The sequence below is a fragment of the Schistocerca americana genome, chromosome 1, assembly GCF_021461395.2.
Source record: "Schistocerca americana isolate TAMUIC-IGC-003095 chromosome 1, iqSchAmer2.1, whole genome shotgun sequence".
Lineage (NCBI taxonomy): Eukaryota > Metazoa > Arthropoda > Insecta > Orthoptera > Acrididae > Schistocerca > Schistocerca americana.
Window position 1 is genome coordinate 387,239,774 of NC_060119.1, and position 13,357 is coordinate 387,253,130.

General features: G+C 42.4%; 1 protein-coding gene across 1 annotated transcript in view; it reads right to left on the reverse strand.

The window, feature by feature from the left end:
• LOC124601644 (eukaryotic initiation factor 4A-III) overlaps positions 1-13,357 on the reverse strand; it is a 51,550-nt gene that overhangs the window by 26,371 nt on the left and 11,822 nt on the right. Inside the window, exon 3 of the mRNA XM_047136259.1 lies at positions 9,153-9,285. Coding sequence (XP_046992215.1) covers positions 9,153-9,285 — 133 coding nt within the window. The remainder of the gene's footprint in view (positions 1-9,152; positions 9,286-13,357) is intronic.

Consider the following 13,357-nt stretch of genomic DNA (forward strand, 5'->3'; position numbering starts at 1 on the left):
GTAAATCACATGGGTGCTTTCACACATGGCTCTGCCTTTGATCGTGTACACCTTCCGGGTTACAGGACTGGAGTAGGTGGTGGTGGGAGGGTGCATGGGACAGGTTTTACACCGGGGGTGGTTACAAGGGTAGGAGCCAGAGGGTAGGGAAGGTGGTTTGGGGATTTCATAGGGATGAACTAAAAGGTTACAAAGGTTAGGTGGACGGCGGAAAGACATTCTTGGAGGAGTGGGGAGGATTTCATGAAGGATGGATCTCATTTCAGGGCAGGATTTGAGGAAGTTGTATCCCTGCTGGAGAGCCACAGTCAGAGTCTGATCCAGTCCCGGAAAGTATCCTGTCACAAGTGGGGGCACTTTTGGGGTTCTTCTGTGTGAGGTTCTGGGTTTGAGGGGATGAGGAAGTGCCTCTGGTTATTTGCTTCTGTACCAGGTCGGGAGGGTAGTTGTGGGATGCGAAAGCTGTTTTCAGGTTGTTGGTGTAATGGTTCAGGGATTCCGGACTGGAGCAGATTCGTTTGCCACGAAGACCTAGGCTGTAGGGAAGGGACCGTTTTATGTGGAATGGGTGGCAGCTGTCATAATGGAGGTACTGTTGCTTGTTGGTGGGTTTGATGTGGACGGACGTGTGAAGCTGGCCATTGGACAGATGGAGGTCAACATCAAGGAAAGTGACATGGGATTTGGAGTGGGACCAGGTGAATCTGATGGAACCAAAGGAGTTGAGGTTGGAGAGGAAATTCTGGAGTTCTTCTTCACTGTGAGTCCAGACCATGAAGATATCATCAATAAATCTGTACCAAACTTTGGGTTGGCAGGCCTGGGTAACCAAGAAGGCTTCCTCTAAGCGACCCATGAATAGGTTGGCATACGAGGGGGCCATCCTGGTACCCATGGCTGTTCCCTTTAATTGTTGGTATGTTTGGCCTTCAAAAGTGAAGAAGTTGTGGGTCAGGATCAAGCTGGCTAAGGTAATGAGGAAAGAGGTTTTAGGTAGGGCGGCAGGTGATCGGCGTGAAAGGAAGTGCTCCATCACAGCGAGGCCCTGAATGTGAGGAATATTTGTGTATAAGGAAGTGGCATCAATGGTTACAAGGATGGTTTCCGGGGGTAACAGATTGGGTAAGGATTCCCGGCGTTTGAGAAAGTGGTTGGTGTCTTTGATGAAGGATGGGAGACTGCATGTAATGGGTTGAAGGTGTTTATCTACGTAGGCAGAGATACGTTCCGTGGAGGCTTGGTAACCAGCTACAATGGGGCAGCTGGGATGACTGGGTTTGTGAATTTTTGGAAGAAGGTAGAAGGTAGGGGTGCGGAGTGTCGGTGGGGTCAGGAGGTTGATGGAGTCAGGTGAAAGGTTTTGTAGGGGGCCTAAGGTTCTGAGGATTCCTTGAAGCTCCGCCTGGACATCAGGAATGGTATTACCTTGGCAAACTTTGTATGTGGTATTGTCTGAAAGCTGACGCAGTCCCTCAGCCACATACTCCCGACGATCAAGTACCACGGTAGTGGAACCCTTGTCCGCCGGAAGAATGACGATGGATCGGTCAGCCTTCAGATCACGGATAGCCTGGGCTTCAGCAGTGGTGATGTTGGGAGTAGGATTAAGGTTTTTTAAGAAGGATTGAGAGGCAAGGCTGGAAGTCAGAAATTCTTGGAAGGTTTGGAGAGGGTGATTTTGAGGAAGAGGACGTGGGTCCCGCTGTGACAGAGGACGGAACTGTTCCAGGCAGGGTTCAATTTGGATAGTGCCTTGGGAAGTTGGATCATTAGGAGTACGATTAGGATCATTAGGAGTACGATTAGGATCATTTTTCTTCGTGGCAAAGTGATATTTCCAGCAGAGAGTACGAGAGTAGGACAGTAAATCTTTGACGAAGGCTGTTTGGTTGAATCTGGGAGTGGGGCTGAAGGTGAGGCCTTTGGATAGGACAGAGGTTTCGGATTGGGAGAGAGGTTTGGAGGAAAGGTTAACTACTGAATTAGGGTGTTGTGGTTCCAGATTGTGTTGATTGGAATTTTGAGGTTTTGGAGGGAGTGGAGCTGGAAGTGGGAGACTGAGTAGATGGGAGAGACTGGGTTTGTGTGCAATGAGAGGAGGTTGAGGTTTGCTGGAAACATTGTGAAGCGTGAGTGAGTTGCCTTTCCGGAGGTGGGAAACCAGGAGATTGGATAGTTTTTTGAGGTGGAGGGTGGCATGCTGTTCTAATTTGCGGTTGGCCTGTAGGAGGATGCTCTGAACAGCTGGTGTGGATGTGGGAGAGGAAAGATTAAGAACTTTTATTAAGGATAGGAGGTGACGGGTGTGTTCATTGGCTGAGTTAATGGGTAGGTGAAGGATTAGGTGGGTGAGGGCAATGGATTGTTCAGTTTGGAACTGGTATAGGGACTGATGGAAAGAAGGGTTGCAGACAGAGATGGGAACTTTAAGTGTGAGGCCTTTGGGGGTAATGCCAAATGTCAGACAAGCCTGAGAAAATAAAATATGGGAGCGTAATCTGGCTAGGGCGAAGGCATGTTTGCGGAGGGAATGTAAATAAAACTTAATGGGGTCGTTGTGGGGGTACAATTAAGTAGGCCCAATCTCATATCATGCTTTTCAGTGTGGTTTTTGGGATGTAAACTTCTTGAAGTACCAAAACCGTATTATCTCACATTTGATTCTTTATTACGTCAAAATGCCATATGTGCCAGAAGATGAGAACGTGCCCTTGAAATTCAGTGAACAGTTGAAACTAGCCTATACTGTGGAATGAAATGCTTTGTTTTAAATAAATTGACTGCCTCAGCGGAAAATATTAATAAAATCCAATTTTTTAGCAAACCGACAAAAATAACGTCATTGTTCTGCAAGGCAATTATTGCTTGACTGCCAAAAACCTGGAAATAAAATAAAATCAAAAACAAACTAATGTGCGACTGAACTGCGCATGCGCATGAGCCCACTGGCAATTACTCAAACGAACCTAATGTACACAGTTGTGACATCACGCTCATCAGAAGCAGTTTGTTGTCATGAAGTATTGCATAGTCTTCGTCCTCAGGCCTTTGACGCATTTTGCTGTTGGCAGATGCTTGTGTGTATACGCTGTATTGTTGTTGTAAAGGGCGCGTCTCCTTTGCAAACTAAAGTTTTGTTTTTTTTTCCTCTCAAAATGGTTCAAATGGCTCTAAGCACTATGGAACTTAACATCTCAGGTCATCAGTCACCTAGCCTTAGAACTACTTAAACCTAACTAACCTAAGAACATCACACACGTCCATGCCCGAGGCAGGATTCGAATCTGCGACCGTAGCAGCAGCGCGGTCCCAGACTGAAGCACCTAGAACCACTCGGCCACAGTGGCCGGCTTTTTTTTTTCCCCACTCCACTCTTGTTTATGTTTTATTGTTGCAGTGTTATTTTGCAGCACAGGGATACAGTAATATTCTTAGTTAAAGTATCAGTTTTTACCAGTCAAAATTACAAAAACTTAACTGAAAACTAAAACAAGGAAAAATTCCTGCGTTTTTCCCAGTTTTCTCCCAGATGAAAAAATTCCTGGATTTCCTGGGATGTATACACACTGAGAAACATATGATTTTGACCTTTTCTGGAAGTGAAATTCCCTTACATCTACTTCTACATACATACTCCATAAGCCACAGCATGGTGCGTGGTGGAGGGTACCCTGTATCACTGCAAGTCATTTCCTTTTCTGTTCTACTAACAAATACAGTGAGGGAAAAATGAGTGCCTCTGTATGAGCCCCAATGTCTCTAATCGTATCTTTGTGGTACTTACAAGAAATGTATGTTGGGAGGCAGTAGCATCATGCTGCAGGCAGCCTCAAATGCCGATTTCCTAAATTTCCTCAACAGTAGTGCTCCTCGAAAAGAAAGTTGCTTTCCTTCCAGTGATCCCCATTTGAGTTCCTGAAGCATTTCCTGGTAATTGTGTGTTGTTCAAACATACCAGTAACAAATCTAGCAAACCACCCTATTTATAATTTTGATGTCTTCCTTTAATCCGACCTGATGTGGATCCCAAACATTAGAACAGTACTCAACATCTCACACTGGTGTCCTATATGCAGTCTCTTTTACAGATGAACTAAACTTTCCTAAAATTCTGCCAATAAATTAAGAGTCAACCATTCGCCTTCCCTCCTATAATCTTTATATGCTCATTCCATTTCATACTGTTTTGCAGTGTTATGCCTAGATGTTTTATCAACATTACTGTGTCAAGCAGCACACTACTAATGCTGTACTTGAACATTATGGGTTTGTTTTTCCTACTCATCTGCATTAACTTAGTTTTCTACATTTAGAGACAGCTGCCATTCAATACACCAATTAGAAATTTTGTCTAAGCCTCTTGTACACTCCTACAGTCACTCAACGACACCTTTCCATACACCACAGCATCACCAGCAAACAGTAACAGACTGCTGCTTACCCTGTCCATCATCATTTATGTATACAGAAAATACAGTGGTCCTATCACAATTCCCTGGGGCACTCCTGATGATGCCCTTGTCTCTGATGAATACTTGCCGTCGAGGATAAAATATTGGGTTCTGTTACTTAAAAAATCTTTAAGCCACTCACATGTCTGGGAACATATTCTGAATGCTTGTACATTCATAAACAGTTGGCAGTGTGGTGCCGTAACAAACGCTTTATGGAAATCTTAGAATGGAATTAAAAGTGAGGATGAATGCGCCACAGTCTATCTTGTTGCATCAGTGTACATGGTGTATGAAATGAATCTCTTGCCTTTCAAAGTGTCTGCATAGTTCTTGTCCTCCTGCTGTGTTAGGTTTCAGTGAAAAATTAATCTCTGTACCATGTTGAGGTCCTTATTGGATGTGCTAATAGGCACATCACCAAGTTGTTTACCAGGATGTAACTGAAAGGGCTGCATAGGATTTTCTGTCTTAACTGAGATGGAATCACTTCATAATTTGCCAAGGGAAGCGAGTTTGCCAAATATGTTTTCTATGTTCTCCACAAAGAACCTAGGTTGGGTAGAGAGTAAGGACCCTCACATTTTCGGATGTAACTAGAAACTGAAGGGAGTAACTGTTTTCAAGTTGCTGGGTGACAGAGGAGGGAAATTTCCTAGGGTAGTAATGATCATCACAGGATTGCAGTCTTTATGAAGAGTATGCCCATGCCTCACAGCCACTGGCTGGGAATTTTGGTTGTATCACGATGTCAATATCCACCAAGACGCCACCTACTCCAAGTGAAGGCCCTCCTCACATGCGCCATGCAGCCAGAACAAAGGGTAATTGCTGTGATGGCCAGTGTCCTGACCTCTGGTGCTCCCCAAATGGACAGGCACCTAGTTCCTGGCATATGCAGGGAGGTGCCAGCTCAGGCAACAATAGTGCAATCCCTGCGTGGCCAGGGCACTACCACCATCACGACAGTACCTGACAACCCACCATATGGACTGGTTACCATGCTGTGTATTGGGTGACCTTCCCCTCATGACCTGCACATTCTGCAAAATAATACTGAGGAGGAGGAGATCATATGCATATTTGGTGACAAAATATAAATTAATCACAATATGTGGTTAAAATAACACAAACAAAATGGAGAAAGCCATAATCAATGCCCTATGAACAAGCGAGATTGTCAGCAGTGCATCTGTCCTAGACAATAAGTCTGAGAAAAAATAAAATCAGAGTATTAACTGCAGCCCACCGAAGGAAGAAGTACTGCGGAAACTTGGGGTCACACACTCACAATAGAGTTGGGAGTCCCCTGGGAGAAACACTGCTGTTGTGGTCTTCAGTCCAATGACTGGTTTGATGCAGCTCTCCATGGTAGATTATCCTTTGCAAGCCTCTTCATCTTTGCAAAACTACCACAACCTAATTCATTTGGACATGCTGACCATATTCAAGTCTTTGTCTCCCTCTACAGTTTTTACCTTCTCACTTCCTTCCAACAAAAACTGGCAATGCCTTGACTTCTCAGGAGCAAAGCCTTTCTTTTGGTCAACTTGTGGCATAAATCTCTCTTTTTTCCTATTTGATTTAGTACCATCTCATTTGTTATTTTATCTACCAACCCAACGTTCAGCTCTCTTCTACAACACCACATTTCAAAACCTATTCTCTTCTTGTCTTAACTGCTTGTCATTTTACTTCCATACTATGCTATACTCCACACAAATACCCTCAGAAAAGACTTCGTAACACTTAAATGGATATTAAATGTTAACAAATTCATCTTTATCAGAAACACTGTTACTGTTGTCAGTCTGCATTTTACATCCTCTGCACCTCAAACCTCAGGGACTTTCTTTTCAAATTGGTCTTACTTGGTTCTGTCAATTTTTTTCTTATATAACTTCCCCCTCATATCTGCCTCTTCTTCTTGTATAATACTGTTTGCTTCCCTTAGATCTTCTATATATTCCTTCCACCTTTCAGAGGCTCTATTTCCTTTCTTTTGATTCATTTGCTACATTTTTATACTTCCTCCTTTTGTCAAATAGGTTCAATATCTTCTGAGCTATTCAGGGATTTCTAGCAGGCCTTATCCTTCAAACTATGTGATGCTCTGTTGCCTTCACTATTTCATCTCTTAAAGCTATCCATTCCTCATCTGCTGTATTGCTTTCCACTGTTTCAGTCCTACTTTGTCCAATGATCTCTCTTAACTCTCATCATCCTCTGGTTTCTTTAATTTACCCAGATCCGATCCCCTTAATTTCCTCAGTTTTAATCTGCAGCTCATAACCAATAAATTATGGTCAATGAAATTGTTAGTTTAAATCACTATAAATTTTTTTTTTTTTTAAAAATACACCTTAACATGTTTTGGCCGCAGCCATCATTAGAATGTCAGAAACAGAAAGAGTGAGAAATAATATTTCTAAAATAATTACAAACACATTGCATGCAAATGAAATTAAGATACACAACATTTTTAAAAAACTTGATACACTGTATCTCATCAGTGTCATGTTGCAGAAATATTACTTCTCATTTGTTCTAGTAATCTGGAAGATTCTGATAATGGCTGTGGCTGAAACATGTTAAGATATTATGAAAGAACAAAAAAAACAAAAAATAAAGTTATAATAGTGATCAAGATGGAAAATCAATTACACTGACTACTGATAATGACTGCCGACTCATACAATGATTTTATGTTGTTTATAAACAATATTTTATGATCAAAGTCCACATCAGCCCCTGGAAATGTCTTACAGTCTTAAATCTCTCACCATTATAAAATTGATCTGAAACTTTCGATTGTTCCCAGGTCTCTTCTACATGATTCTTAAACTGAGAGTTAGTGAAGATCAAATTATGCTTGGTGCAAAATTCTACCAGGTGGCTCTCTCTTCGATTCTTTTCCCTCATTCCATGTACACCTACTATTTTTTCCTTCTCTTCCATTTCCTACTATCAAATTCCAGCCTCCTCCTTCTTCTTGGTGCCATACACTTGTAGTGTGTCGGCTAGTCACAGGTGGCATTCCCTAGCTTCTTGACACAGCTCTTCGAAGTTGTTGATGGCAGTCCATGTCTTGATATTCTGTGACCATGATTGCTTCCTTCTACCTGGTGGGGGCTTTCCTTCTATTCTGCCTTCTAGAAATAATTGCAAAAGTTCATATTTCTTTCCTCTCATGTGCCCCAGGTACAATGTTTTTCTTTTTTTTTTTAATTGTCCCCATTAGTTCTCTACCCACTCCAGCACTACGCAGGACTTCAGCATTGCTCACTGTCTATTGATAGCATAAAACTGGAGCTGCACAGATACACCTCTGCTGCTGAGGAGCCATCTGTCTGTTCAAATGGTTCAAATGGCTGAGCACTATGGGACTTCACTTCTGAGGTCATCAGTCCCCTAGAACAGGGGCGGGCAGGAATCCTGCATGTGTGCAGTGCACTTGCACGCATGCAGTTAACAGGTGTTCTGCGTGCACACAGGGGCAAGCTGGCCACCCGCTTACCTCCCCTCCCCACCATACCTTCTGTCCACTCCTTCCTCTGTAATGAGTTTTGTTTTTCTAGCTTGCTTTATTGAATGATGAAGTAAGGTTAGCAGGAGTGCTTGAAATAAATCATGGTTTGAAAGAGTACCTATTAACTACAATACGTTTTATTTAATTATCACAGGTGGAGTTTACAATACGTTTAATATCTGGAACAAAATTTCTGCATACAGACAAACGCAAACAGTTATGCAAATTTTCATCATCACTTATGTTTGCTCTTAACCGAGGCTTATTAATTCAGCAAATGGTTTTCCAACTCTCACTATATTAAGCGCAGTTTTATAGCCTGCACGTACCGCTGGGCTATTATTGTTGTCATCCTGAAAAATTGAAAACAGTGCTCCGTAAAATGTTAAATCAGTTAGATGAGAGACATGACGAGAGAAAGTCGCATATCTCTCGTGACAGCGGCAACTAAGACAGATGCATCTAATATCGTCAGGTCGCTCAGAATCCAACAATAAATTGTACTCGTCCTTGTGAAATTTATTATAATGGCCTTCAATACTAAACTTCCACTGACCAGCGAGAATACTGCCACATATTAAACATTTAGAATTTTCACGTTTTTGCACAAAGAAAAAATGATTCTCTCATTACTTTTTAAAAGACAGCAAATATCCACGTCTCCGTTTCCTCGATTCACTCTGCATTTTCCGGTCCTTGAAATACAACGTTCACTACGTAGAGGTCGCTTCGCATCAACGTCCGCGGCTTAGCCTTGTACTACACTGCCGCAACCTGCCGGCTGTCGCCACTGCCCCATTCGACGATTGCACGCGAGCAGCACACGTGCAGCGCTGCGCGCTCACGAGCCGCGTGCAACGTTTGCCCGCCCCTGCCCTAGAACTTAGAACTACTTAAACCTAACTAACCTAATGACATCACACACATCCATGCCCGAGGCAGGATTCGAACCTGCGACCGTAGCGGTAGCGTGGTTCCAGACTGTAGCGCTTAGAACCGCTCGTCCACACCAGCCGGCCCATCTGTCTGTCTCAACCCACCTAAATAGGATGGGCGGGGGTGGGGGGGGGGCATGACAACACAATTAAATAATTGTTCACTATTTTGCTATGCATCATTTGTACACTCAAGAAACACTTCTCAACAGCTGAAACAAGCGGTTATCAACTTACCAAATACTCGTCCTGGTGTGCCGGAAACAACATGTTGACCATAATCCAACTTTCTTATGTCCTCACCTAAATTAGTACCACCAATGCATGCATGACACTGGACATTCATGAAGTCACCCAACGCCAAAATAACCTGCAAATATTAAACAACATAAGACTATTTTTTCAATGCAAGTCACTCAACACAATAGTTTGGAACATAACTAAGCATTAATAATGTTATAAAGTTGTATCCACATAAAATAAAAATACATAAACACAAGTGGCAGACTACACAAATACTTTCTTTTCCTTCTTTGTTGCCTTCAATATTTTTCACAATTTACCTTTTTAAATGTCTACCTAGATAATTAGTTATGCTCATTCATTCCCTAATTTGCATTACACTAAAAAACATTTTAACATTGTTATCCTCAATATGCTTCACAAAAATTAAAGCTCTTTTCAACAACACAACAATGAGCACACACTTTGTGGCATAAAAGTTTTAGCCACAGAGCGAAAATGTACATCTTATGGCAAATTTAGAAAAATAATAACTTTTTATTGTATAACTCCACAAATTTGAGTGACAGCTCAAAAGATTGCTAATACAGTGTAGAATGTTAATATAATATGAAAAACTGATGATATTTAAATCTGGAATGTCATTGACTGGAGTAGAATTGTCTTCAGTGACCAGTCCCACTTCAAATTGAGCTCCAAAGACCAGCAGAGACGGGTCTGAGACGTCTCGAACAGCAGTGGCTTACCAAAATGACTCTTCTGCCACATGGCCAGGCAATTTGGAGTGATCGTCTGCAGGTGTTATTTCTTTTCATAGCAGGACCCCTTTGGTTGTTATCTGTGGCACCCTTGCAGCACAGAGGTACATCAATGATATTCCATGTCCTGTCTCATTGTTCTTCGTGACAAGGCATCCTGGCCTTACATTTCGACAAGATAATGTTCTCCTCCCCCCTCCCCCCCCCCCCCCCCCCCCCCCCAACCAGCTCAGGATTTTGATGATCCAATGTGCCGATTCAATCAAGTTTGGCACAATATTCTTCTGGAGGACACCCAACAACTCTTTATCAATTAATGCCAAGCCAAACAATTGCTTGCATAAGCACCAGAGGCGGACCAATGTGTTACTGACTTGCTCAGTTTGTGAAGCTCTTGCTCTTCAATAAATCATTCAGTTTTTTTTGAAATTGTAATCATTTGTTTGTCTGTACATGCACATCACATATCCTGATTTCCACCCCATTCAGTTAATTCCTCTATGGTGTGTCTGTATTTCGTCAGAGTGTATTTATGCTCCTAAGAATAATTATTGTATTTATAGATTGCGGCAGAAGCAATAACTGCAGAAAATTTATAAACACACAGCAGTACATGTGCTGGGAAGATGTGTCATTCGATACGTACAACTCATATATAAACTGAAAAACTTTCAAATGGTAATGCAAAATATGGTTTCAGCACCTTATAAATGTGGTCAATGCGACCAAATAACTGGCGAAAGAGGGTTGAGAGCATCCTCTGCTAGTGAGTGGCGCAGATACACATTTGCTAGCCAGCAACAGCATGGTATGGGTCAAGGAGGTGTTCAAGAGATGAGCATTGTAACGGCCATGCTGTTGGACGCCATTGTGCGAGGCTTATAATCATTTGATTTCGTAGAGACTTATTTTATGCAGACAGTGTTGGACTTTAAAATTCTTTGATGAAGTTCGGACTAGGATGATTGAGGACTGATCAGTTGTGCATCGATCAATACCTCTCTAGACCATATATGTGACTTGCAGTGTGCTGTTGCATTTTGAGAATATAATAAATTCAATGAACTTTGATAAATTGTCTAACTTGGAAAGAGACCCTGTCTGTTTCCTTCTTGATATGGACTGTTGCTTAGAGATTTGATGAATTTGCTTATTTTCCAGTGAATGTATAGAATAAGCAACTGATTCCTACATCTACATCTACATTTATACTCCGCAAGCCACCCCAATGGTGTGTGGCAGAGGGCACTTTACGTGCCACTGTCATTACCTCCCTTTTCTGTTCCGGTTGCGTATGGTTCGTAGGAAGAACGACTGTCTGAAAGCCTACATGCGTGCTCGAATCTCTCTAATTTTACATTCGTGATCTCCTCGGGAGGTATGAGTAGGAGGAAGCAATATATTCGATACCACATCCAGAAATGCACCCTCTCGAAACCTGGCGAGCAAGCTACACCGCGATGCAGAGCGCCTCTCTTGCGGAGTCTGCCACTTGAGTTTGCTAAACATCTCCGTAACGCTATCACGGTTACCAAATAACCCTGTGACAAAACGCGCCGCTCTTCTTTGGATCTTCTCTATCTCCTCTGTCAACCCGATCCGGTACGGATCCCACACTGATGAGCAATACTCAAGTATAGGTCGAACGAGTGTTTTGTAAGCCACCTCCTTTGTTGATGGACTACATTTTCTAAGGACTCTCCCAATGAATCTCAATCCGGTACCCGCCTCACCAACAATCAATTCTATATGATCATTCCACTTCAAATCGTTCCGCACGCATACTCCCAGATATTTTACAGAAGTAACTGCTACCAGTGTTTGTTCCGCTATCATGTAATCATACAATAAAGGATCCTTCTTTCTATGCATTCGCAATACATTACATTTGTCTATGTTAAGGGTCAGTTGCCACTCCCTGCACCAAGTGCCTATCCGCTGCAGATCTTCCTGCATTTCGCTACAATTTTCTAATGCTGCAACTTCTCTGTATACTATAGCATGATCTGCGAAAAGCCGCATGGAACTTCCGACACTATCTACTAGGTCATTTATATATATTGTGAAAAGCAATGGTCCCATAACACTCCCCTGTGGCACGCCAGAGGTTGCTTTAATGTCTGTAGACGTCTCTCCATTGATAACAACATGCTGTGTTCTGTTTGCTAAAAACTCTTCAATCCAGCCACACAACTGGTCTGATATTTCGTAGGCTCTTACTTTGTTTATCAGGCGACAGTGCGGAACTGTATCTAACGCTTTCCGGAAGTCAAGGAAAATAGCATCTACCTGGGAGCCTGTATCTAATATTTTCTGGGTCTCATGAGCAAATAAAGCGAGTTGGGTCTCACACGATCGCTGTTTCTGGAATCCATGTTGATTCCTACAGAGTAAATTCTGGGTTTCCAAAAACGACATGATACGTGAGCAAAAAGCATGTTCTAAAATTCTACAACAGGTTAACGTCAGAGATATAGGTCTATAGTTTTGCGCGTCTGCTCGACGACCCTTCTTGAAGACTGGGACTACCTGTGCTCTTTTCCAATCATTTGGAACCTTCCGTTCCTCTAGAGACTTGCGGTACACAGCTGATAGAAGGGGGGGGGGGGGGGCAAGTTCTTTCGCGTACTCTATGTAGAATTGAATTGGTATCCCGTCAGGCCCGGTGGACTTTCCTCTGTTGAGTGATTCCAGTTGATTTTCTATTCCATGGACACTTATTTCGATGTCAGCCATTTTTTCATTTGTGCGAGGATTTATAGAAGGAACTGCAGTGCAGTCTTCCTCTGTGAAACAGCTTTGGAAAAAGGTGTTAAGTATTTCAGCTTTACACATGTCATCCTCTGTTTCAATGCCATCATCATCCCGAAGTGTCTGGATATGCTGTTTCGAGCCACTTACTGATTTAATGTAAGACCAGAACTTCCTAGGATTTTCTGTCAAGTCGGTACATAGAATTTTACTTTCGAATTCACTGAACACTTCACGCATAGCCCTCCTTACGCCAACTTTGACATCGTTTAGCTTCTGTTTGTCTGAGAGGTTTTGGCTGTGTTTACACTTGGAGTGAAGCTCTCTTTGCTTTTGCAGTAGTTTCCTAACTTTGTTGTTGAACCACGGTGGGTATTTCCCGTCCCTCACAGTTTTACTCGGCACATACCTGTCTAAAACGCATTTTACGATTGCCTCTGTAGGAATGCAGAATAGTGCAGAAACAGACTTCCCGATTGTCTCACTGAATATTTCATTCAGTTACCTTAGGTAGCATAATGTAGCAGCTGTTTCCAAGCTTGTAAAAGTTTCATCGAGCCACATTACTTGACAGTGACACAGCATCTGAAAGTTACCTCTGTCCTTAAGTTTTGTACACCAGTGTATAATCTGCAACTTGCTCTACCACAGAAGGTACTGTTTACAGAATTATTATTATGCAAGTGGTAG